The sequence below is a fragment of the Carettochelys insculpta genome, chromosome 1 (genome assembly GCF_033958435.1).
Source record: "Carettochelys insculpta isolate YL-2023 chromosome 1, ASM3395843v1, whole genome shotgun sequence".
In the NCBI taxonomy this organism is placed as follows: Eukaryota; Metazoa; Chordata; order Testudines; family Carettochelyidae; genus Carettochelys; species Carettochelys insculpta.
Window position 1 is genome coordinate 152,201,878 of NC_134137.1, and position 26,946 is coordinate 152,228,823.

Consider the following 26,946-nt stretch of genomic DNA (forward strand, 5'->3'; position numbering starts at 1 on the left):
ATTTCGAAATGTGCGGGGTACTTTCGAAAAGGACCCTGTGTAGCCGCACAGAGCCTCGCGTGTTTGAAAGCGGCTCTTTCGAATCACCGTGGCAGGAAGCGTCCTAATGCTAGTGAGGTGCTGAATATTCAGTTCAGCGCCTCATTAGTAATCTTCGAAATGGCCATTTTCATGGCCATTTCGAAGTTTTGGCCAAATGTGGCCACAGCCTTACTGATCTTTTCTTCTTCTGGAACAATCTGCTCAATTGCCTCCTCTTTAGCGATGGCTATCCCTGCTATCTCTTGTCTAGGTCTTTCTCTGTGGCGATATTCTTAATCTTCTCTTTGAGCACTGCTCTGTATGCATTCCCTGTTTTTTCCTCAGATAGCGTTGCCACGTCCCTTCTTTTCTTAAACTGTGTCTTACATTTTCTTTTGAGTTTTATCTTGATGTTTGCTATCACTAGACTGTGGTCTGAGTCTATATCTGCTCCTTCAAAAGGTTGGCACTGCTATACTGATGTTATCCACCTTCTTCTTATTAAATCGTATCTATCGTGTTCTTGGACTTCCCGTCATTCGATTGCCATGTCCACTTCCACAGTCCTTTTGTTGGCATCTCGTGTTGCAGATCACCATCTCATGCTCTGTAGCAAAGTCTAGCAGTTTCTCACCTCATTCGTTTCCTTCTCCATATCCAAACCTTCCCATGACTCTCTCCCAACCTTCGTTATCTGTTCCAACATTCACATTCCAGTCTCCTCCGATGATCAACACATCTGTCTCTGGTATCTCCTCCACCGTCTTTGTGAAGTCCTTATAGAACAGCCCAATCTCTTCCTCCGTACTGTCCGATGTGGGTGCTTACATCTGAATGACTGAGATGTTGAACGCTTTTGCTTCAAATCTTGCTACCATCATTCTTGCACTCACTGGTTTGTATCCTAATAATGCTCTTCTAGATGTTTTACTAAGAAGGAATCCAACTCCTGCTTCATGCTTCGTTTTGTTTCCTGACCAAATGACTTCGCAACTGCATCTCTCTCCTGATGCTGTCTAACGCATCTCTGCCAGTCCAAGTATATCACATCGGTATCTCTCCATCTCCTTCTGAAGCAGCTCTAATTTTCCAGTTGCCCACAGTGTTCGGACCTTCCATGTTCCAGTGGATAGTATATGTGTTAGCTGAAATTTTCTTTTGGTAGCCAACTTAGTGACCCAACACCGAATGCTCAATTGGTATCGCGGCCCTTGTTTATCTGAATGATGTCCGAGCCAGCATCTTTTAACATTTAGTTGTACTGGCATCAGATTTCATTTGTATTGTTGTTTGATGGTCAGCTCATCGACACACATCTGACCAACCTTCCTCCTTCATCCAGGCTTGAGAGTGGCATGGAGCTCATAGTTGCTTCATGGCAGAGTTGGCGCCGATATGGTGACTAATATATGCTCAGTTCCTTCTCGCCATGCTGCTGGTCATTGGAGCTCTTGCTTTCTCTGTTCAAATTATTCGCTAATAGCCTTTTGTAGTATAAGTAGTTCTCAAAGAAGTATAAATAGTTTTAGTGTTTGATAGTTAGTCTTTAGTGTCTTAAGTGATAGCCGAGGTGGGGCTTTCCGTCCCCCTTGGCACTGGGGAATGCCTGGCTCCCCAGGCTTTAAGAGTTTTTCCAAGTGTGGCAAACATGTGCCCAAGAGCGACCCCCATTCAGCTTGTCTGATTTGCTTGGGGGAAGGACACTTGTGTGACTGCTGCTCAGTTTGTAACGCCTTTAAGCCCAGAACTTTGAAAGATAGGGCCTGATGCCATAAAGTCCTGCTAATGGAGACAGCTCTTAAGCCTGAGAAGTCTCCAGCAGGAGTGGAAAGTGGAGCCTCCTCAGTGCAAAGTCTACCATGGTGCCGTCTTGGAAAACTCAGCACAGGGAGCAGCAGGAACCATTGCCTTGTCGGCACTGTAAGAGTCAATCTCTGGTGCCAAAAAAGAAGAGGAGGCACAATAGACTTCAGTCGCCAATGTCCAAATGTGGCAGCCTGAAGTCCAAGGCTCCGGCGTGCTCTGTTGAAGGGCAGGAGGCATGTACGTTGAAGCCGGGGTGGAGTGGAAACCCACAGGCACTGGACTTGCCCTCAACACTGGAGGCATTTTAGGTAGTACAAGGCCTTCTTCAAATGATGGTGCCAGGTCCTTCTCTGTCTAAGGAGGACAGGTGCTGTCGTATAGAGACTGAGCGATTGGGGCTAATAGACATGACACCGGCCCCAACCCCTGCTCTGACATCGATGCCGGCACTGACACCATACTCGGTGCCGAGCACTCCGGTGCCAACAGATCAGGGAACAACTGTGGGCCAGTTTCAGGTGCCCTATGCTCCAGCACCGTCACTGTCTTCAATACACTTGACATCAGCACGAACTCAGGTGGCCCCGCCGTGGTCATCCGCTTCCGAATTGGTGTTACAGTCGGACTCGTTCTACTTGAGCCCCAGATGCAGCAGGAACTCGGGAAGGTTGTGCCATAGCTGTCACAGGCATTGTAGTCGTTGTTCGGATGATACGGATTGGCCACCAACTTCTCAGGTGATGCAACAGTGGCCCTTCTTTATCCCGTGGGTGTTTCATGAGGTGCAGGGCCAAAGTGTGGGAGCACCATCAACAGTGCTGGGGGTCCTGCTGATCCCACACTCAGCACCGTCAGCGTTGCTGAGTACCCCGCTGCTGGAGCAACAGCAGGAAGTGGTGAACATCGTAGAGCCGCCTGTGTCTCTCTCATTGGTGTCAACCTCAGCACCGTTGTCAGTGCCTTTGCAGTGGGACTGGACCCCATCAGTGCCATTGCCATCGGTGATTGTCCCCCTGGTGCTGTTAGGCACTGATGGCACTAGCCCAGGCACTGGGTTTGGCTCAAATACAGGGTGCAGTACTGGCACTGTTTGTACCACCTGTTGGGGGTTTTTCTGGCCAGCCAGTACCTATGCCAGCTCCACCCATGGTGCCTCCTGGTTACCCCATAATTCCTGGGGGGGGGCAGTTGACTGACCAGGTTCCTAATGCTCTTCCCCTCCAAATGGAGGCGCAAGGGCTATCATCCTTTTCCTCCCTGGATGAGGTGGTGGCGGGCTCATTGGCCTCACCGGTGCTGGAGGAGGGTAGGGCGTTTGAGCATCTCCTCAGGAGAGTTGCCCAAAACTTGGGGGTGGAGGCAGAGGAGGTCTGGGATGAGATGGATCCTGTCATGGACCTTTTGTGCTCTGCAGATCCCACCAGTGTGGCTCTTCCCATAATCAAAACAATTGCCACTGCGGCTAAAACAGTTTGGCAGACCCCTGCCTCCACCCTTCCTATGGCCCATAAGAATGAGAGACGGTACTTTGTCCCATCCCAGGGCAATGAATATTTCTCTACCCACCCCTCACCCGATTCCCTGGTAGTGGATGCTGCAAACCACAGAGACTGCCAAGGGTTCCAGGGTCCCTCCCCCAAAAATAGAGTCACTAAGCCCTTGGACCTCTATGGGAGGAAGGTTTACTCAACAGGAGGGTTACAACTAAGGATTGCTATCCAGCAGGCTCTGGTTAGCAGGTATGCTTGTAATATAGTCAGTGGACCTGTTTAGGTTCTCTGAAATGGTACCGCCTGAAGCCAAGGACGACTTCACAGCAGTGGTGGTGGAGAACAAACTGGTTTCAAGGGCAGCCCTGGTGGCAACACTGGATGTTGCTGCGAGGGTTATGGCTTCTGGAGTGGCAATGCACAGGGGGGCTTGGTTGTAGGTTTCGGGCCTACCATATGAGGTCCAGCAAATGATCCAGGACCCCCCGCCCCCCTTCAGTGGCCCTACCCTGTTTTCAGACAAGACATATGAAAGACTGCATAGTCTGAAACAATCTAGGGCCACCCGGCTCTCCTGGGGCCTGCATACACCTGCCAACCAGTGCAGGCACTTTAACCCCCCTCCACAGCATAGACAGTTTCTGCAGCCACAAAGGGACGGTAGCAGAAGGCGGAACAGGATGGGCAGGCACTGTTCAGGCCAGCAGCCTCAGGACCACCGAAAGGACCCACGGGGCCCAGGCCTCAGTTTTGATGGCACAGTGGAGAGCATCAGGCCAATCTCACCTACTGAAACATCCCCACTTTTTTCGTTCCACCTATCCCCCTTTTACCATATGTGGTGCAGCATCACCACAGGCTGGTGGATCAGGCATACGGTAGAGAGGGATACGCCATTCAGTTTTTTTTCATATTCCCCCTTCCCAACCCACTTCCCTGTCTTTCTTCAGGGACCCCCTCACAAGATCCTGTTATGGCAGGAATTGCAATCCCCCCTGGGTTCTGGGGCCATAGAAGAAGTTCCTCCCAGGTTCAGGGGACAGGGGTTTTATTCCCAGTGTTTCCTAATTCCAAAACCAAAGGAGGTCTTGAGACCCATCCTGGGCCTAAGAGGTCTCAACGAGTTTGTAAAAAAGATAAAGTTTCACATGATATCCCTAGGTTTCATACTCCTGATGCTGGGGCAGGGGGATTGGTTTGTGGCTCTCAACTTACAGGATGCATATGGCCATATTTCAATCTACCCTCCTCTCAGGTTTGTGGTGGATGGAAACCATTATCAGTTCACAGTCCTGCCTTTCCGTCTGTCTGCGGTCCCAAGGGTCTTCACCAAATGCACAGCAGTAATAGCAGCGTACTTGCGCAGGCAGGGGGTGCAGCTGTTCCCGTATTTGGACGACTGATTGGTCAGGGGTTGTTCCAGGGCTCAGGTGCTTCAGCATGTACAGTTGATCCGTCAAACTTTTGTAAGCCTCGGTCTTTTGATCAACAAGGCAAAGTTGGTGTTGCTCCCATCTCAGTCAGTAGAGCTCATAGGAGCATGACTGGATGCCAGGCATGCCAGGGCGTTCCTGCCAGACAACAGGTTCAATACCATGGGGCCCATTATCGGAGACATCCTGGCAGTTCTGACCACGACAGCCAGGTGCTGCCGGTGTTTGCTGGGTCACACGGCGGCATGCACCTTCGTGGTACAGCACGCCGGGTTGAGGATGCTCTCTCTAAAGCTATGGCTGGTGTCGGTGTATCGCTCTGTAAGAAACAGTTTAGACTTGGTGGTTACGGTGCCACCGTGGACTCAGTTGACCCTACACTGGTGGTTGGACGAGCAGGTCGTCCTCACAGGAGTACTCTTTGCCCCTCAGCAGCCCTCCCTTTCCCTAGTAACAGACGCTTCAGACTGGGGCGGGGTGGGGAGCACACATGGGGCAGCTATGAACCCAGGCTCTTTAGAGGATTTCGGACCTTTGGCTCCAGATAAATGTGAGAGCGCTCAGGACCATCAGACTAGCATATATGACTTTCAAGGACAATCTGGCAGGGCATTGTGTGTCAGTCAGTACAGACGACACGACAGCAATGTACTATTACCAACAAACAGATGGGTGCACGTTCCTCTCCCCTGTGTCATGAGGCCGTGATGCTCTGGGATTTCTGCATACAGCGCAGCATCATGCTACAGGCCCATTACCTGCCAGGTGTGCACAGTTCACTGGCAGACCAGCTCAGCAGGTCCTTTGTGGATCATGAACGATCACTGCACCCGGAGGTCGTTCATTCTGTTTTGTGGAAGTGGGGGTACCCCCAGGTGGACCTGTTCGCCTCTCACATCAGTGTGCTCCTACCACAATCAGAACCCAGGGTCCTGGCAGATGGCTTCAGTGTCCCCTGGTTGGGCAGGCTGATGTATGCGTTCCCTCCAATTCCGCTAGTCCCCAGCGTCCTCCTCTAGAGTCGATCAGAATGGGCGTTGATCATCTTGGTGGCTCCAACATGGGCCCGTCAGCCCTGATACTCAACCCTCCTGCACCTGTTGATCCGCAAGCCGATGACATTGCCGATCCAGCCAGACCTGCTGACACAGCAAGAGGGGAGACTGCAACACCCCAGTCACTGCACCTCACAGCGTGGATGCTTCATGGCTGAGGGACCGGGAGCCAGCCTGTTCAGGTCCCATAAAAGAACTATTGTTAACTTGTAGAAAACACTCCACAAGGGTGACTTATTCGGCTAAGTGGAAAAGGTTTTTGGTGTGGGTGTCTCCCTCGCAAGCCCCCATCACGATGATTTAGGTTACATATTGAGTATGGTACAGGAGGGCTTGTCTCTCTCCTTGGTCAGCGTGCACTTAGCTGCTATCTCAGCCTTTCACCCGGGTCATGGAACATCTTCTGTGTTCTCAGGCCCCGTAGTCAAAAGGTTTCTGAAAGGTTTCGAAGGAATCAAGCCCCAGGTTCAGGCATCACTGCCCCCGTGGGATCTCAATTTGGTGTTAGGCAAGCTTATGGGGGCCCCCTTGGAACCCCTGGCTACCTGCTCCCTGCTGTTTCTGAGGTACAAAACAGCCTTTTTGGTGGCACTCACCTCAGCCAGGAGGGTGTCTGAGTTACAGACACTTTCAGTGGACCCCTTGTACGTAGTGTTTCACAAGGATAAGGTTAGGCTGAGACCACACCCAGCGTTTTTACCTAAGGCAGTCTCTGTGTTTAATGTTAACCAAGATATTTCCCTGCCGGTATTCTACCCAAAGCCTCATGCCTCCCTGAGGAAGCAAGGTTTACATACCTTGGATGTTAGAAGGGCCTCGCCTTCTATACGGATAGGACTAGGCCCTTTAGAAGGACACAGCAACTGTTTGTGGCAGGAGCTGACAGGATGAAGGGCCTTCCAGTCTCCTCCTAGTGGATTTCCTCCTGGATAGTGACGTGCATCGAGGAGTGTTACAAGCTTGCGGTGGTTTACCCTCCACCAGTTAGGGCTCACTCCACCAGGGTGCAGACATCCTCTGTGGCGTATTGGGCACAGGTGCCTATCCCGAACATCTGTAGAGCAACCACCTGGTCCTCAATTCATACGTTTATAGCACATTATGCTTTGATGCAACATGCATGGGAAGATGCTGTGGTGGGCAGGGCTGTCCTACATTCCATCCACAGCTCTGACCCCGCTTCCTAGACATTTGCATGTGTTCACCCAGCTTGGAATGCACATGAGCAATCACTCAAAGAAGAAAAGACAGTTACTTTGAGATGTGTTGCTCATGTCCATTCCAAAACCCTCCCACCTTCCCCACTGTCGGAGTAGCTGGCAAGAAGGAACTGAACGCAGGAGGGGGAAGAGTGGTGCAAGTATTGGTCACCATATTGGTGCCACTCTAAGGGGCGCCTCATCGACCCTACGGCAACTGACAAGGCAAAAAACTTCCAGTGACTGGGCATGTACCAGCGCACACCTAACTTGGAATGGACATAAGCAACACATCTCGAAGAACACCAGTTACAGACCAGGTAACTGTCTTTTGTTCCTAGTATCAAACCTAAACCTCCCTTGCTGCAATTTAAGCCCATTGCCTTGTTCTATGCTAAAGAGAACAATTATTCACCCTCCTCTTTATAACAACATTTTTATGTGCTTGAATACTGTTGTTATGTCTCCTCTCAGTCTTCACTTCCCTGTACTAAACAAACACAATTTTTCCAGTCTTCCATGATAGGTTATGTTTTCTAGACCTTTAATGATTTTTATTGGTCTTCTCTGCATCTTCTCCAGTTTGTCCATATCTTCCTGAAATGTAGTGCCCAGAATGGGATGCAACACTCCAGCCGAGGCCTAATCAATGGGGAGTAAAGCAGAAGAATGATGTCTCATGCATTGCTTCAAACACTCCTGCTGATACATCCCAGAAAGGTGTTTGCTTTTTTTGCAGTGGTGACACAGTTAACTCATATTTAGCTTGTGCTCCACTATGACTCCAGATCACTTTCTGCAGTATGTCTTCCTAAGTAGTCATTTTTTCATTTTGTATGTGTGGAACTGACTGCGCCCTCCTAAGTGGAGTACTTTATATTTACCCTCATTGAACTTCCTCCTATGTAACTGGAGTGAATAGTGCACAAACTTCAAGGAATATGAAAGCTCTTCAGAATATGAACCATTAAAAATCGTCAAATTAAAATTTACATGAGGCTATGTTACAACATTTTGCAACCAGTTCTAATACGGCAGGGAAAGACTGATCTTTAAAATGCTTTGAGATCTTTGGATAAAAGTAGCCTGTGAAGTGTGAGTTCCATGCAGAGCTACAGCTTGAGATTGACTTCTGTTAAACAAACATCAATTTGTTCTGAAGGTCTGTTGTAGAGACATAAGCAAATCCGAACCTAGTTTGTGTTGAGGTGGAGGCAGCCCTCACTTTATTGAGTCATAAAAGAATATGATATCTTACTTCACTTTCATCACAGCCAGCCATTGATTATGCCAATTAAAAGGCACACTTTGATAGCAGAATAAAACCATCAAAACCCCTAAGTGGTTCAGTGTTCTAATGGCAACAATTAGAAACAGCAGCTCTTAAATTGCCTGTAGCGCCTAATGTACAATGCAGTTGTCTTGAAAAAGAAAGTATAGTTGAGCCACACTCTCGGGCCAAGATGGAGAATAAGGTAATCTTGCAATTCATGGCCTACACACTGCATTATGATGGATAATTGCAGTCTGTTAATGATCTGCTTTTCTTCTGGGATTTTAGAGAATAAAGTGGCTAACTCCAAGACAGTATAATGACATTGTTCATGTCATCTGCTAGAGCTGTGCTTATGGTATATTTCGCGTCGCATTCTGAACCCCGGTGAATCCAGAATTTTTAAGATGATGGGTTAGTTTGGCTATTCAGTTGCTACTAAATTAGATGGAATCAAGTCTGAGATGTCTTCCCTAACCAACCTAGATAAATCTATGTATATTGCCTTTCTCAGGCAAAGGTCTGATAAACATTTTATGTCCTTTGAATAAAGTTTTGGATCAACTCTTGTGTCCACACATAGAAGTAAGGGATGTAAATTGTCCCTAATTTCCCCTGTGCGGTCTTTCTGCATTAAGAGCAAATATTAGTTATAGTTATGGAAAGCTTAGTGAGGTTGTGGAAGCTCCTTCACTGGAGGCTTTTAGAAGGAGGCTAGAAAACCATCTGTCTTGGGTGATTTACTTTAGAGAAAACTTGAATTTTGGCTGGAGATTAGCCTATATGATACTTGCATTCCTTTCTAACCCAATGGTTCTATGAAACTGCCCCCCCCCAAAAAAAAAAACTTTGATAATAAAACTCATTTTTTCACTGTCACATAATTTAGAGAAACTTGTATCTTTTGGTAAAAACATTTCAGATGTGATACCTGCACAAAGGTCACATTTTTGTTGTTGTTTTTTGAGCGTTATAAAGGACTGTCGCTGTTATAATAGGAGAGGTTGCAAAATACATAAAAGAAAAAGAAAATGAAAAGAACACATCTTTATTGAGATTGCATACGCCCCTTTGGGGGATGTGAAATTTTGTAAGGGGTGGGACCGTAGCACGATCAGGCCGTCCCACCCCCCCGCAGCCTCTGTTGCCTTCCCCAAAGCCTCTCTGCTCCTATTATGCTGATCTCTGCCACGAGCTGTCTCATAGTCTCTCCCCACGCCCCACTCGAAGGCAGCAGCTCATGCCATGTGTCTCTCCTGGGAGGAGGGTATGGCCTTGCTGCAGGAGAGCAGCTTGATTAATGACCCTCTTTCAGGGAAGGGAGCGGTGGCTGAGTGTTCAGGGGTACTCAGGTGAGCTTCCCAATGCATACAGCCTGCCCCATGCCTTATAAAAGGCTCTGTTTGCAGCTGCCAGCAGGAAAGGCTGGGGCACAATGTGGTTAGAGAAGCAGGAAGGCTTCACACTCTGTGCAGACTAGACAGCTCAGCTTCCATGCCAGACTAGATCAGCACCTGCCAGCTGCTCGCTTCCTGCTCCCACCCGGCAGGGCCAGCAGGAAAAGGTAAGTCCCCCCGCCAGCAGTGTGCTGAGATCTCCTGCGCACTGTCTCTGGGCTCAAGCTCCACCAGGGGCTTTGCTTTACAAATGCTAATTCTGTTTTATAAGTTGTGCTCTGTTCTCTGTCCCTGGCACTGGGCTTGCTTCAGAGCTTCTGAGAGTCTGATTTAAAGAGAGAGGAACATATTTTGTTTAAAGTTTCATTGCTGCTGAGAATCCGTTACAGTCAGAAGCCGTGTGAGTTACAAAACTAGCACAATTACTCACATCCTCTTTCTGTTTAGTGCAAGGGCCACAGAAATGATCTTGTGCATTTAGTCAATAAAAAAGGAAAAAATTATTTATTTATTTATTTTTGCTGGTCTCTCTTCCTTGAATGAACTAAAAATAAAAGTGTTATTCAGAAAGCTGATTTATCTGCTGCTTCCTCCTCTCTCCCCACCTCTGGGGCCTCCACCACCACCATTGCTCAGGGAGTGCAGCATATCACTTCTGGGAAACCACCCCTTGCTTCTGGAGCTGTCTTGGGGAGGGTGTGGGGAGAGAAGGAGGAAGGGCTGCTAATTGCAGGGACGAAAAGGGGGTCTGATGTAAAAGTTTGTTCGTCCCCAGTGTAGACAGCTTAGGTGATAGAAGACTAGATTACCAAAGTGCATGGGATGGTTGTCCCATAAATGCAGTTCTGTACAGGGCATTGAAGTGCTACAACAGTGCCCCCTCCGTGGTGTTTTAAGTGGAGACAAGTTCTTAGGCCATAATACAGAAAAGCATTTGGATATGTGCTTAGCTTAAAGCTTATGGTTAAGTACAGGGGTAAGCAACCAAAATAGCAGTTCCAAATCAGTGAAAAACTCAATAGTTCAAGAGCTGCAATGCATGTGCATACAAGACAGTCCTTAATAAATAACACGAAACCATTCTTCTAGAATCCCTATTTTAAGAACAGCGCACACACAATGATTTGTAGTGTGATGCATGTTTACTGCAGGACGGTCACAAGCTTTTTATATATTCTAGATCCTCACACTTCACACGTGTGTTTGTACCACTGCCTTCCTGACTTTCACTCCCTGACCATCTCTCTCTCTGGAGGACGCTAGAGGCAGTTATCCAACGTTTTGACATCACTTATCATTTGCTATTTAGATATGAGTTGTTCATTTTGGAGCTTGTAGACGTTCACCTGTAATCGAAAATAATCAGGAGGATTTTTCTTTTTACCTGTAATTATAGCATTGGGAGCCACAAAGAAGTCCTTAAAGACCTGCACGTGGGTCCAGAGCTGCAGGGTGCAGACGTGATTAAATACATTTCTGTTTTGCAAAGGGCTTTAGAACCTGGCTTTACAGTGACTTCAGCACATATTCAGAATGCTTTTCTGATCAGGGCTCTTGCAAATGCTTGAGTCCTTGCTGACTCAGGCCTTATGGAACTAATCTACTGTGAGTGCAAACACCTAAACATAGATGCTGCAAATCACCCAGGAGACTTGTCCAAGTATTTTAGGAAGCACAGAGTCTCAGAAGAAGAATCCTGCTGCTGGTTCTCTCAGCCCATGTTTGTTTTAAGTTAGGGTAATGAAACACATCCTAAAAGTCCTGCGTAGAACTAGGCAAGATGTTTTCAATTAATAATAATTTTGCTGACAAATGCATTTTGTTAGTCTTTGAAGTGTTACAGGAGTGCTTTTTTATTATGTAAAAATACAGACTAACACAGCTACCTCTCTGTGACATTTTTTGAGGTGTCAAAATGATTTGCATTTTGAATCACTTTGATGAATAATTTAATTAAAATATGTTTAAAGTCAAAATGTTTCATTTCAGCCACTTTGAAACAATTTGTTTCACCATTTTGTGTCAAAACAGTGTTCTGTTTTGAAATTTAGCTAGGAAAAGGAAAAACAGAGTGAAAAAGACAGTCAAGTGAATAAAAAAATTATATTTGAGTTGACAAATCATTTTAGTTTTAAATAAAATCTGGAAAAAATTAATTTGGGGTCAGTCCGAAATATTTTTGTCCATTCTCAAGAGTTGTGTCAAGTTTCACGGTTTGACAATTTTTGTTTAAATCCTTTTTATTCACATCTAATTTTTCTCTGGATGGTTCTGTTTGAATCTCAGACTGAAAAACGGTTCTTTTGCTCAGTTCCATATTGAACCCTTATGGGATTCTCAGGAAAAGCAGAGATTGCCTGTCCCGTTCAATATTCAGAAAAGAAGAGAGGGATGGGAATCTTCGGAGACATTACAGATCGTGGTGTGTCTTAACATTGTAATTAATCCCCTCAGGAATCTTCCTGGCTCATCACAGTGTAGGCTTTACATTTCTGGATTTATTTTGTTATTAAAAATTTTGATCACTTTTTTCTTTCATGAAATTGTCCTTTTGATATGCTTTACCCACAGCTATTTCTCATCCCCTCCTCCTCCTGATATCAGTATAGTTTCAGCGTCATGAGCAAGATGCTTCAGGGCTGGGTAAATTGTTCACTTAGCAGTATTATAATTTTGGTGATGTTTCGAGTTGATTTTCAAAGAAGTCCATGGGAGGGAGGCGTAAAAGCCCTTTCTGCAGTATTTTTTTAAATACACCTTTTAATCCACCCCCATGATCTCTTCCTGGAGAAAAACAAATTCATTTTGAACGATTGGCATAGCACGCATTCTTGGTAATTCACATCATTTAAATAAAGAAGTAACCAACTGTACCATATGGGAACACATTTTTAAAAAGCCTTTGTGTTTTGCCTTGATCTTTTGGTCACATGCAGTGAGGGATTGGTTTACATGATGTATGAAGAGCTATGTCTTTATTGCATGCCAGCCTGAAAGAGAGTCCTCCCTACTAGCTGAGTACACAGGATTCTGTACAGCTCTTAATGCTCCACAATGTGTTTACTTTGCAGCCATGCAAATCCCCGCATGCAGTCTTGGCTGGGGGGAGGTCTGATGTACATATTTATTCTATTTATTTTCTGCTTATTTCTCAGTAACAGCTTGGCACTTATGTAAATCTCCCTGTTCTAGCCACTCTAAGGCCTTGCTGTGATTGGTTACTTCGCTTGGAATTCCTCGCTCACATGCCCACAACAAACATGTATCCCTCTGACCTGATTGCCTGTCTGTCATCCCATGTAATCCCCAGCTAATAAATACAATTTAGTTTTAAAATGAAATTGCTGTGAAGTGAGGGTAGGAGCTGTTCTCTGCGGGTTTGTCAGTGACAGCTGGTGTGCACACTGGGTGGGATGATCAGACCACTGTGATTTCATGGCGAAATGGATTCCATGTAAACACCTGTTTAACCCAGATTTGGTTATTGTCTTGTAAAGAGGAAGGCACTCTTAAGTTATTGACTACTTAGTCAGTTATGGTTCATTCTGCAGGATGGTGAAGTGCACTCAGCTCCCATGGCACTCACATTGGGGGTACTCAGCTACTTGTAGACTCAAACCCTTAGTGTTGGAGCTTGATACTTTGCTGTAGCGAGATTGATTGAGACACAGCATTTGAATGGGGTAAACATTTAAGAAGGAAACTTCCTTTCTCTTCATTCAGATCACACTTATTGTGAACTTTCTTCAGCTGCTGGCCAGGTTGAACATTGCCTATACAATGGCATTAAATGCTTCTTCAAAGCCTTGATAACAGTCATGAATAATATAAACTATGTATGTGAACGCAGTGAAGAATTCAGCTGCTGTGAGTTTTATGTTGCATCCACTTCTTTGGCTATGATGGTAAATAACAAATAACCCCTTTTTAATGAATTTCAGATCAAGTCTAATCAGGGTTGTTAAAAAAAAAATCAGTTCAGTTTCCTCCCAACAAAAGTTGCTAAAAACTGGAACCTCACCAGGGCAACAATGTAGTTTTACCTTAGCTACCACTAGAATGCTTTTAATTACGCTACCACTGCTAGCTGATTCTCTGTTCTACGCACGATGCAGAGCAGTGATGTACAAAAGCAAACATTTCAGTGCTCTGTCCCATCGTGTATAAAGTGGTGTTTATAAAAACAACCCTGAAGTGAAGCAGTTAGAAATGGTTCTACCTTCTCCACACTCCAGGAAGAATAGGCAAACAAACTATGTTTTTTTCTCCAGCCACACTTGCTGCAGTTCAGACGATAGTTTTTATGACAGTTGGCTACTTGGTGGACATTGTCTCAACACTAGGGGAAACTGTGATATTGAAACACCCATTGTTGGCACACAGATGCGACAGACTAGGGTTTGTTTGGTTCAGGCCTGGGCTATACTAGAAAATTAGGTCAGTTTCACTACATTGGTCTGGAAAAATCAACTCACCTGAGCTGCATAATTAAGCCAACTTAATCCCTATGTAGACAGCGCTAAGTAATGCAAGAATTCTTCCATCAACCTAACTGCCACCTTTTCAGGAGGTGGATTACCAGTGTCAACAGGAGAACCCCTCCCATTGGTGTCAGTTAGCTCTAAGCTAAAGCACTGCAGTGGCACAACCATTTTCCTATAGTGTTCAGAGTCCTAAATCTAAAGTGAGTTTTGGCATTTCTCATAGATAGAAAAGTAACTACAATAAAACAAACTGGCTTTAAACCCCACAGAAAGCTAAACTTTGTGTTGTTGTAAATGGATGAAGGAGCTGTTGATGATCAATAATAGAGAAGGAGTTATCGATCATCAGCAATAAACTTCAAATCTGTGTTGGGGAAGAGCCTATTAGACAGTTAAATTTCTTCTAATCCAGAATTACAGCCTGGTTGAAATATATTTGCAGCAATATTGAGTCTGACTTTAGACACTGTTTGTTTGTTTTCTGTCTGTTTTTTATAAATAAGAAATCATTGTTGGAAAGTTGTATTTGGTCCATGAACTAATGGTGGGAACTAATCAATCACTTTGTTGTAGTGGTAGTATAAATACCAATGAGTATTGTACGTTCAGTAATAGAAGAGGTACTTGTGTTGCATTCCAAGATAACAGACTTTGTACATTGTCTTCCCCCCTCCTCCTTGCCAGATTTGATTTCTCATTTTCTCAGTAGCCCCAGTGGTTCTGATGTGCAGTTACTAGAATATGAGCAGACAATAGAAGTCCCAGACTCCTACCAAGGACCTCGGCTGTCGTTTCCCCTGACTGTTGCAGACACTAATGCACTTCTTCGTGCTTTCAAGGATCAACAGGCAAGTCAGGAGTTGGGATGGTATTGATTTTAGACTGGGACTACCATGACTAAATTGAAGTAATGTCAAAAGTTGCTGTAAACACAAAATAGTAGAGAACAACAAGAAGTCGTGTGGCACTTTATAGACTAACAGATATTTTGGAGCATAAATTTTCGAGGGCAAAGACCTGTTTCATCAGATGCATGAGCGGAGTGGGGGAGCGTGTTTCAGAGGAGTATTTAAAGAGTGGGGTCCCAGTAAAAGGGAGGGCCAGAGCTGACTTCAGTCCAGGTGGAGAAGGTCCATTATCAGTAGTGTGTATCAAAAGAGGAAAAAACAAGTCAGATCAGTCATGGGGGATGTAGCCGATTGTCAGAGTCTAATGTGGAGACGTTAACAACCAGGGCAGAGAAGCTGCTTTTGTAAGGGGCCAGCTACTCCCAATCTCTGTTTAGTTCTTGGTTGATGGAGTCAAATTTGCAAATAAATTGCAGCTCAGAGATACTAAATAATAGGGTTATTGAAGTTAAGTGAACTACTTGCCCTTACAGGTCCTTCTCCTATCCGGTCCTTCTGCCAATGCAGGATTATTCTCTGTTCTGTGTTTACTGATTTTCTGTTATGCTCCAATGTTATGTACCTTAACTAGGAAATTGAAGTTGACTCTGCTACTGACTCCCATATTTGGGCTCTTGATTAGTTTCCTATGCCTATTTGCCTCTGCGTCCCCATCTGTAAAATGGTTCTAATAGTTACACTGTGCGGTGTTAGGGGAGTGGTTAATTTGAAACTTTAAACTGCAGTTTTGGTGCTAACTATTCATAGTCCAGCCCAGTTTTAAATTTACTGATGTCTATCTTGCGTGAGGGCTCTAGAAAGAGGAGCTGTGGTAAACAGAAGAGTAAATGAGCAACAAAAGGCTTCATTTTTGAGCACAGGCTTTCTTGACCCCTAGTGGAAGTTAAGGCTATTCTCTGATCAAAAGCTTTTCATAGATGAGGTAAGTAGCCCCTATGATTTTGCCTCTCTCCATACCAACTTGCAGACATGAAGTAGTTGAAAATCTGAGTAGAGTTTAAGCTGGACGATGCATTGAAAAGACTGTTTTTAACTTAAAAGGCCTAAATTAATTGGATGGTGGGATTATCCTATACACTATTAAAGGAGCTGGAAATAAAAGAAAGAAGGCATCGCAGTGGGAAAATGTTTTTGCAGCTTAGAGCAACAAAGAGAGTGAATGAATGAGTTTTAAAGATTGAGAGTTTCCTCCTACTTCTGGGGATATTCTGTGCCAAAAAGTTAAAAATTCTGCACCAAAAATTAAAATTCTGTGCATAATATTTTGAAATTTCTGCATTTTTTGTCAAAATCACACTTTTTATGCAAAACGATTCACAATGCTAGACTGGTGGTCTTGACAGAGGACAACATTGTGCGAATGATTTGTCTCCATCTGCATCCAGTTTTGTTAGGGATTTCACAAGTACAAGAAGCTGTGTAGCCATTTCAAAAGGGATTGTGAAGAACTACAAAAAGATCTCAGCAAACTGAGTGATTGGGCAGCAAAATGGCAAATGAAATTTAATGTGGGTAAGTGTAAGGTAATGCATGTTGGAAAAAATAACCCAAATTACACGTACTACATGATGGGGTCAAATTTAGCTACGACAGATCAGGAAAGGGATCTTGGAGTTATAGTGGATAGTTCTCTGAAGACATCCACGCAGTGTGCAGCGGCAGTTAGTAAGGCAAATAGGATGTTAGGAATTATTAAAAAAGGGATCGATAATAAGACAAAAGATATCATACTTCCCCTATATAAAACTATGGTACGCCCACATCTCGAGTACTGCGTGCAGATGTGGTCTCCTCACCTCAAAAAAGATATATTGGCATTAGAAAAGGTTCAGAAAAGGGCGACTAAGATGATTAGGGGCTTGGAAAGGGTCCCATATGGGGAGAGGCTAGAGAGACTGGGACTTTTCAGTTTGGAAAAGAGGCGATTGAGGGGCGATATGATAGAGGTATATAAAATCATGAATGGTGTGGAGAAAGTGAATATAGAAAAATTATTTACCTTTTCCCATAATACAAGAACTAGGGGACACCAAATGAAATTGATGGGTAGTGGGTTCAAAACTAATAAAAGGAAATTTTTCTTCACACAGCGCACAGTCAACCTGTGGAACTCCTTGCCCGAGGCGGCTGTGAAGGCCAGGACTCTATTAGGGTTTAAAAAAGAGCTTGATAAATTTTTGCAGGTCAGGTCCATAAATGGCTATTAGCCAGGGATAAAGTATGGTGCCCTAGCCTTCATAACAAGGGCAGGAGATGGATGGCAGGAGATAAATCACTTGTCTTCTGTTCTCCTTCTCTGGGGCGCCTGGCATTGGCCACCGTCGGCAGATGGGATGCTGGGCTTGATGGACCTTTGGTCTGACCCAGTATGGCCATTCTTATGTTCTTATGTTCTTATGATGTAAAAGCCATTTATACGGTGCAAAAGAACAAAACATTCTTTTGCCATTTGGTGACTTCATCTGGACCTGGCTGAGCACTTTGGGAAGTGCTTGGTTCTGACTGCCCTGACATTTTATTGACTGCTCAACAAATGTTTTATGTGCCCTCAAAGCTTTTTTTTTTTTTTAAATGGGTATGTAAAATAAATCAATAAATCCTGAGACGTAATCTAACCCCATTGTTCCACTTCAGCACAGGAAAAGCATGAGAAATCACATAGGTCTTCCTAACTGAACATTTCATTACTGTTATTTGTAATAAGGCTCCTTTACATCACTCTGGCAGTGTAAGGGCCTTAAAACTTTTACAGGTTTTATGCTTCTGGGGAATTCAGAGAATGGGAATAGTTAACTAACAGTAGGAACATTAACAATGTTACTAGCAGGCAGGCAATTAACTATGAATAGCAAAATGAACTGTGGGGTTTCTTCACATCAAGAACAGTGTTTCATTTCACACATTGACACAGTTTTTGTAGGAATGCACAGAGAACTTACTCTTTCTCTTCTTCCACATCTTATCCGCTCTCAAGCAGATTTAGACCGAATTTTCTTTCCACCCAATCTCTTCTATAAAATTAGCCTAGCACTGGCTGATTGTATTTCCAACCCTGGCAAAACAGCTGCTAGCTTCCTTGTAATGAAGGAAGATAGGCAAGCAGATCGCTACATTTTTATCTGAGAGGACAGAGCCTATTTCATTCCTGAAACCCTACCCCTCCAGAGTGGACCTCTTCACAATAGCTAACCAGAGGAACAGTCTGTCTCATTGATTGTGATTAACATCTCCCATGCAGACACAAGACCAGCCCTGCCCTGTGATTTGTATTCCAGGTGCTTTGACAGATGTACCACATGTGCTGGCGGGGAAGAGACATGTCCTCTGCAAATTTCTTCTGCATTTTTCTTTGAAGGGACACAGAAATGTGTGGACCATAAGCATTCTGCTCTCATGTAAGCATGCAGAATTCCATCAAGAGTAGTTTATAGGGAAGAGGGTCGATTAACTACAGGTTGAACCTCTCTAATCTGGAACACTCTCTTCCAGCAACATCCGTAGTCCAGCACGATTTTGGTTAGCCAGAAGACAACTTATAATGGCTGTGGCCCCATAAAGTTTGTTTCCAGCCACCAGTCCTGGCTCACAGTGTTCTGTGCTGTTGTTTAGCTGCAATTTACCCCTAAATGTCTTCTGAGCAGTGGAAATGTTGGTAATGTGCCCTGACATCAATTTTCTCTCTTGTTTTTGTCTTTTTTGTACTTTGCTGCTCATAATTAAACTTTCATAGCTAAAAGGAAGGCTGTTATTATTTGTTAATACCTAGCATTTATATGTTCAAAGTGCTATATTCAGTACCTGTTAACACCACTGTATGGGTGGGGAAACTGAGACACATAGGTGAAGTGACTTCCCTAAAACCTAAAAGCAATTTACTTGGAAATCTGGGATTAGATTCTGAGAGTTCTATGCCATGATGCCATAAATCTTAGTCTGCCAGAAGATGGAACTGCACAGCACAAGATGGAGTACTCAGTAAATTGCCTTTTTCTCTTCATTCCCTCTGAAGCATCTGGCACCAGCCACTACTAGAAGACAGGACACGGGGCTAGATGAACCATTGGCCTGACCAGTATGGCTGTTCTTATATTATATTGTATTTAGGAAGTATGTGCACACTGTAAACAGTGTTTAAACAGCAAGTACCTGTGGCAGAATTAAGCAAGTAGTCCTGTAGCACCTTATAAGACTAACAATTGTACTTATTAGGTCATGAGCTTTAGTGGGAAAGACCCACTTCTTCAGATTCTGGAACAGAACTGAGCATGAAAAAGAAGTGGGTCTTTCCCATGAAAGCTCACGACCTAATAAATAACATTGTCAGTCTTTAAGGTGCTACAGGACTGCTTCCTTTGTTTTGCAAAGATACAGACTAACACAGCTACCCCTCTGAGACTGTGGCAAAAGTGTGGATAGTGGATGGGTCTCTGTGCTGACAGATCGTTTATGAAAGTAGCATGGTCTAATAGCATTTCTAATATGCTTCCTTTGTTTTGTCACATTCCTTTCACAGCAGCTTCATGCCCGCTATGTGTTACAGCTGCTACATGAAACCAGGAAAGTCCTTAAACAGTTGCCTAACATCGTTCATCTGTCGACCTCCTATTCCAAGGAGATTACCATCTGTGGTAAGATGATGGTGCATACAGCAGGGTTTGGCCACAGGATGAGGTGGATACAGTGACTCTTCATCTAACATTGTCCCGGTTAACTCTGTTTTGTTCTGATATTGCTTATCTATTAGGGCACATGATTATTTAAAGTTGCGCAATGCTCCCTTATAACATCATTTGGCTGCCTGCTTTGTCTAGTACAATAATCCCTCAAAATACATCATTTCGAGTTGCGCTTAACTTGCATTAATGTGAGTTAAGCGCAACTCAATATCCTGCTCCCCGGGCCCTGGCTCAGCCCCTCCCCCGGCCTGCGCCCCCACGCCCAGCTCTAGATCACCGCCCGGTGCAGCTCTGGCTCAACCCCCCACAGGGCTGTGTGGCCCCAGCTCAACTCCACCCTCCTGGCCCTCCCTGCAGCCCTAACCCATCCCAGGCTTAACCCTTCTTCCCCCCTCCTATGGCCCCAACTCACTGCCAGGCTTAACTGTCCCCAACTTTCCCCCAGCTCCAGGACTTAGAGTTCAAAAGGAGCTCCAGGTGCTCCTGTTGTTTCCCTGGCTGCAGAACCTGCGTTCCACTGGGGAAAAAAACCGCCCCCGACTTACGTGAAATTCGGGTTATGTGAGGGTGCGTGGGACACAACCCTTACACAGCCTGAGGGAGTACTGTACTTGCAGGGCTTTCTGGAAAAGCTGTCTGGCCTTGTGGGGTTTGGAACCAGGGTGGGCTAGCAGCCCCCCCGAGCTCCCTGAAGTTCCCTGTAAAGTACACAACTGGGTAGCTGGTTCATCCGCCACTCCTGCCCTCCCCTGCCATGCTGCTCCTGTGCCCTGCCTTGGAGCTGCTCCTGTGCGGTGTGAGGAAAGGGGTACTGGTGACAAGATGTCTCTCCTCGTCCCACATCAGGCCTTGCCATTCCATACCCCATCACCACAGAACAGGATGTCAGAGCTACAGATTTCTGTGTCTGGACTTCCTAGTCTTCTTACAAGGGCAGTGTAATTGACTTGGGGTCAGTGTACTTAAAGGGTCAGTGCACGTCTCTGTGTCTCTCAGACACACTTGCTTCTCTATCTCACATTCAGTATGTATGTCTCTCTCTCACTCACACACACACACACAGATATTTTGGCACTGTGCAGCCATACATGCACCATCCGGAGGAAAGAGTGGTGCCCTACAGCAAGACAGTATGGGTTTATCATCATGTTCAGTTTCTGCGGGGAAGTATTTGTATGTAAGCGTTGTTGTGCATCTATTTTGTTTCTTCCCTCCTATCTCAGTCCCTGGTGCCTCTTGAGTATGAGGCTACATTAACAGGTTACTCTTGTGGGCCTAGGCAAGTGCTAGTTCATCATTTAATAGCAAGACATTCCCTGGGAAATATTCCTCCCTCTGACTTCTCTACCTTAACCAAGCTTCACAATCCTCATTGCTGCGTGCAGTATTAAATTGTTTAAAATTGTTTACAACTGTTACTGTATATGTATATATTGCCTTTTGTCTGCTTAAAAAGATTTCCCTGGGAGCTAACCCTTCCTATTTACATTAATTTTATGTGGAAATTGGATTTGCTTAATATCATTTCACTTAAAGTAGCATTTTTCAGGTACATAACCACACCATTAAGCAAGGAATTACTGTGTTCCTATGGCAGCCATAACTGTCATTTTGTAGATGATTTTAGAAAAGTGCAAATCTCCCCAAACCATTAGAACTGATGCTATTGAGTCACCACTGGTATATTTTAAGAAAGCCAAAACTCTCCTCTTTTATTTCCCTGTCAGATGTTGCTTAGTGAGTCAGTGTTAAAACAAGAAAGCTAAAGTATAATAGGGGTGTTCTTTTTTGAAAGCTGCATATACATGTGTAAAATGCCACCTAGTGTTGTAAACATTTACTTTCTGCATTGTTGCTTGAATTTCATGTCCTTGGAAAAAGGGAACTGTCCATTCCAACTTGGTCGGTGATTTCAATGAGTGTGTCCTGGGGTTAAGGGGTGATGCTTAAGTTGTAATTCTTATCATATGTGGAAATACACATCTCATAGAGCTGGAAGGTCATAGAGTCCAGTCCCCTGCCATTTTGGCAGGCCCAAGTACCATCCCTGACAGATTTTTTTTTGTTTAATTATTTGACTCAGGCTACTAAATGTCATCCTCAAACCCCTCAGCTGGCCTCCTCATCCCCTTCTTCTGTGTCTATACTTTGTATCAAATAGCTGAAGAGTCCAAAGCTTGAAGTTCAATAAATTAGGAAGAGCATTTCAGAATGTTGATGTGAAATGTCCTAATAGGGCTGACAAATAGAAATGTTGTGAAACTCTGTGTGACAGGATGTCCAGGGCTCAGCTTGGGTTGTGGGACTTCTGAGCCCTCCAAAATCCACTAGCCTGGGCTGTCTCTCAAACTGTTACGCTGTTTTGTCAAGCTACAAGCTTCTGAAAGGCACTGCACTTACACAGGTAGAGGAACACACCCAAATGAGTTACGTGAATGGTTTCTCAGCTACTTAGAGTGGCTCAAGCCAATTTTCCCCTAGCTCCAGCCCTGCGCCCCAGAACTGAGCTGTCTTGCCTGACCATTGTAAGTGTGTTATTTAGTTCACCACTTCTTCATAGGAAAGTGGACATGCACCAGCCTTTGTGACCTGAGCAGATTTCTCAAGCACTTTAGATAAACTCACTAGTAAGGATAAATGTTAAAGTAAGTTTATTAACTACAGAAAGATGCATTTTAAGAGATAAAAATTGGTAGGCATAAATGTCAGAGATCATTGCCTTAAAACATAAAAGCAGAAATCCTAAGCTTTTACTCTAAGCAAGAGTAGAATCAAACCTGGTTTCTCACTGACAGATGGTACAAGCTGGTTCAAATTCCTCAATACGAAACTGGGATTCCCCTTTCTAGCCTGGGGCCAAGCTTCTCCGGTTCAAAAACTTCTAGGTACTGAGATTGGGAAGTGTGAGAGAGAGAGAAAGAGAGAGAAGCCAAGTGATGGTGTCGCTATGTCTCTCTCTCATATTTTGTTCTCACTTGCTGGAAGGATCTTTGCTCTGATGTGGGGATCAGGCAGGTCCCATGTTCCAGCAGTTTCCATTATATACTTGCCTTCTCTCAGGAGTCTCTGGGATAGTGGATTCTTTCTTGCTGGGTGTTCATGAGCCATTAATGCTGTCATGCTGTTTGTTGGAACTGAAAGGCTGATTTTGGGCATTCCCAGCCTCACAACATATTTCAGTTACACACATAGCAATACTTCATACCTTCACATGCCTGGACAGCACATGCAATCCAACACGATTTTAATGTTCAACAGATCAGGATTTTTAAAATGATACCTCACAAGACCTATTTGTACAAAACATATCAAAATCATATCGCCATGATGAATGTGGAGGGCCTGGGGTGCTATTTTGGGATACACAATGTCACGTGCTACCCCTGTATTTCCCAGTTATGGAGTATATTAAAGAAACATCCTGCCATGTGTGTAGTCATAGAATCACAGAACACTAGAACTGGAAGGGACCTCGAGAGGTCATCAAGTCCAGACCCCTGTCCTCATGGCAGGACCAAGTACCATCTAGACCATCCCTGATAGATGTGTATCTAACCTGCTTGTAAATTATCTCCGGTGATGGATATTCCACAAATCTCTCTAGGCCATTTATTCCAGTATTTAACCACCCTGACAGTTAGGAAGTTTCCCCTCATGTCCAACCTGAGTCTCCCTTGCTGCAGTTTAAGCCAATTGCTTCTTGTCCTAGCCTCAGAGTCTAAGAAGTACAATTTTTCTCCCTCCTCCATGTAATACTCTTTCAGGTACTTGTAAACCACTATCATGTCCCCTCTCAGTCTTCTCTTTTCTAAACTAAACAAGCCCAATTTTTTCAGTTTTTCCTCATAGCTCATGTTCTCTAGACCTTTAATCATTCTTGTTGCTTTTCTCTGGATCTTCTCAAATTTCTCCACCTCCCTCTTGTAATTTAGTGCCCAAAACTGGACACAATGCTCCAACTGAGGCCTAATCAGCAGAGTAGAGCAGAAGAATGACTTCCTGTGTCTTGCTTATAACACTTCTGTTAATGTATCCCAGAACCATGTTTGCTTTTTTTCCAACAGCATCATACCGTTGACTCATATTTAGCTTGTGGTCCACTATGACCCCTAGATCCCTTTCTGCCATACTCCTTGATAGACAGTTGCTTCCCGTTTTGTGTGTGTGAAACTGATTATTCCTTCCTAAGTGGTGTACTTTGCATTTGTCATTAAACTTCATCCTATTTACCTCAGATCATTTCTCCAGTTTGTCCAGGTCATTTTTGAATCATGGGTCTATTCTCCAAAACAGTTGCAACCCCTCCCAGCTTGGTATCATCTGCAAATTTACTAAATGTACTCTTTCTGCCAATATCTGAATCGTTGATGAAGATAGTGAAGAGAACCGGTCCCAAAACTGACCCCTGTGGAGCCTCACTTGTTATGGCCTTCCAGGTTGATTGTGAACTATTAATAACTACCCTCTGAGAACAGTTATCCAGCCAGTTATGCACACACCGTATAGTAGCCCCATCTAAGTTGTATTTGCCCAGTTTATTGATAAGATAATGTGAGACCATTTCAAGTGCCTTACTAATGTCTAGGTATACCACATCCACCGCTTCTCCCTTATCCACAAGACATGTTATCCTACCAAAGAAAGCTATCAGATCAGTTTGGCATGATTTGTTCCGTACATATCCATGCTGGCTGCTACCCATCACCTTGTCAGTACACTGGAATTCTTATCCGCATATATATAAGAATACTTACCACTCAGTACATTGAAGTTCACCATGTTTTAATCCGAGTTCAGCCATCTTTACATTCAGTCATATCTTACTCTGTGACTGCTACCATTGATGGGGATGGCAAAATGAAGCCCTTGAGTGAGAACATGCCTGCCTCTAGAATAGATTATTTTGTAGATAACAACATGTGTAATAGCCTTTTAAACCTTCTGCCTCCCAAAGGATTAGTGTCATTATAGGGCTTAATCTTCCTTTACTCAAGAAGTTAATTAATCTTCATACACTGACACATGGAAACACTTCAGAATGAGACGTACCAGTCATCCATCATTTTGATTAAACTGTAATAAATTATAGGTAAAAAGACAATCCAGTATGGATAGTGAGTTTTAGCTACAAAACAGTATAGTAATGGCTATAATAATTGACACCTATAAGATTTTCAAAGGATGCATTATAAATAATAGTAAATTGCTATTAATTGTACAGTTACAGGTGCATATAAATACAGGTGAACCTCTCTAATCTGGCAGTCTCTCATTTGGCAACATCCATAATTTGGCATGTTTTAGTTAGCTGAACAACCATTTATCATGGGTGTGGCCGAGTTTCCTGTGGTTCCAGAAAGTTTGTTTACAGCCATCAGTCATAGCTCTTAGTGTTTTGTGCTGCTATTTAGCTTTAATTTACCCTAGGGCTGCTGCTACACTACCATTGTCCTGTCAGAGGTGCCTTGGTAATGAGACAATTCGAAGCAGGCTAATGAGGTGCTAATGCACATATTCATCACGCTATTAGCATATTGGCAGCCATGTGAACAGACTTCAAATTGCAGATTGACAGTGGAGGGCTGCTTCAAAATAATCACCCTGCTTCAACATTCCTTTACTTCCAGAGAAGTAGATCGGACGAAGGGAATGTCGAAGTGGGGCGCTTATTTCGAAGCTGACCCCATCTTTACTGTCAGTCTGCAATTTGAAGTCCATTCGCACAGCCACCATTGTGCTATTGAGGCACTGAATATGCATGTCAGCCCCTCATTAGCCTGCTTCGAATTGCCTCATTACCATGGCACGTCCAACAGGACAATGGTAGTGTAGCAGCAGCCTAAATGTCTTCTAAGAGCCCAGTAAGCTGTGGAAGTGTAGGTAGTGCTGCTAGACAGTATTGACCTCCTGTGGTCTGGCAAATTCTCTCGTTTGCCACCGGTCAGGTTCTTAGGGTGCCAGACCAGAGAAGTTCAACCTTTACCAATATTTTCATAAGCGTTTGTTTAGAATATAATGTAGTTGCAAACAAGGAATTTTACTTGCACAGCTGTGCATCTAAATGAGGTCTTTTAGGTAAACTGTTGTTCACAACAGTTAAAAAAAAGAGACACAAATCTGAACCAAATAAATGTGTGCCCATATTTGCTGACAGATCAGTGCTCTCTTGCTAATCAGTAACCATATGTACTCCTATTTGTGGACTCATTTGCACTATTTAAACAGCATCTAAAAGATTTCCCTTCTTGTCATTGAAATAAATAATGTCCTTTGAAACCAAAAAGAGGTTTTGTAGCAGATGAAAGTCTAATTTTTACTGATGTTCAGGCCAAAATATTGATTAACTTAGAATAAGATTTTTTTCCCCTCCAGATCCCCTTTGAACTCCACAGAGATACTAAGGATTAAATATTATCCTGAAATATTTTCCTAGCTGAACCACATAGCACTTTAACGTTTACAAGAGTGTTTAAATAGACTAAAATAGCCCTTAATTTAATCTCTAACAGAGTTGCATACATTCCCTATGAACAGAGGAGAAATGCTTCCACCCACACAATTTTTGTTACTGAATGTAAAAGCAAGAAATCATTGAGTGTATTTATTTCACTTTGGAAACCTTTTGGATGATGAGCTACAAGTTAACCCGATTGTGGCTCCCCTTCTCCTCCAGGTGCAAATCATTCCTTTGCAGAGGGAGCTTATGCACCCAGTTAAATTCCACTTTGTCTACTTTGAAGAGCTACAGTGGTGCAGGAGCCCTTTACATTACAAGGACAAGTTCCTCCTGTTGAATAGTATTCAATTCCACAAAAATCCCTCTAGTGCTGCTAGAACTGGGATTGTTGGTTTATATCTTCCTGGAAGGATTATTTACGTTAGTCTCCAAGCATCCCCTCCCATAAGAGCCGAACTCTAGTCCTGAATTAGACAAGTATGATATATCTTAGATAACCATATCGGTTCGGTGATATTTTTAAAAAATAAGAACTGTTTAAAAATTCCATTCATTTATGTGTTCATATACACACATTTAGCTGCTCAGCTGAGCATGACCATCTGCTTAATGCCAGTGTGCATATTGGCTGTGCTCATAGGTATGTTAAACACTTATTTTGAGGTTCCTGTCATCTTCTCACAAGTATTTCTAGGGCACCCAACTCTGGTAACAAAGCACTGGATATATGAACTAAACTTCAAGTGC

General features: G+C 44.0%; 1 protein-coding gene across 1 annotated transcript in view; it reads left to right on the forward strand.

Annotated features, from left to right (window-relative positions):
* PPEF1 (protein phosphatase with EF-hand domain 1) overlaps positions 1-26,946 on the forward strand; it is a 69,066-nt gene that overhangs the window by 10,513 nt on the left and 31,607 nt on the right. Inside the window, exons 4-5 of the mRNA XM_074987804.1 lie at positions 14,843-15,006; positions 19,580-19,694. Of these exons, the coding sequence (XP_074843905.1) occupies positions 14,843-15,006; positions 19,580-19,694 (279 nt within the window). The remainder of the gene's footprint in view (positions 1-14,842; positions 15,007-19,579; positions 19,695-26,946) is intronic.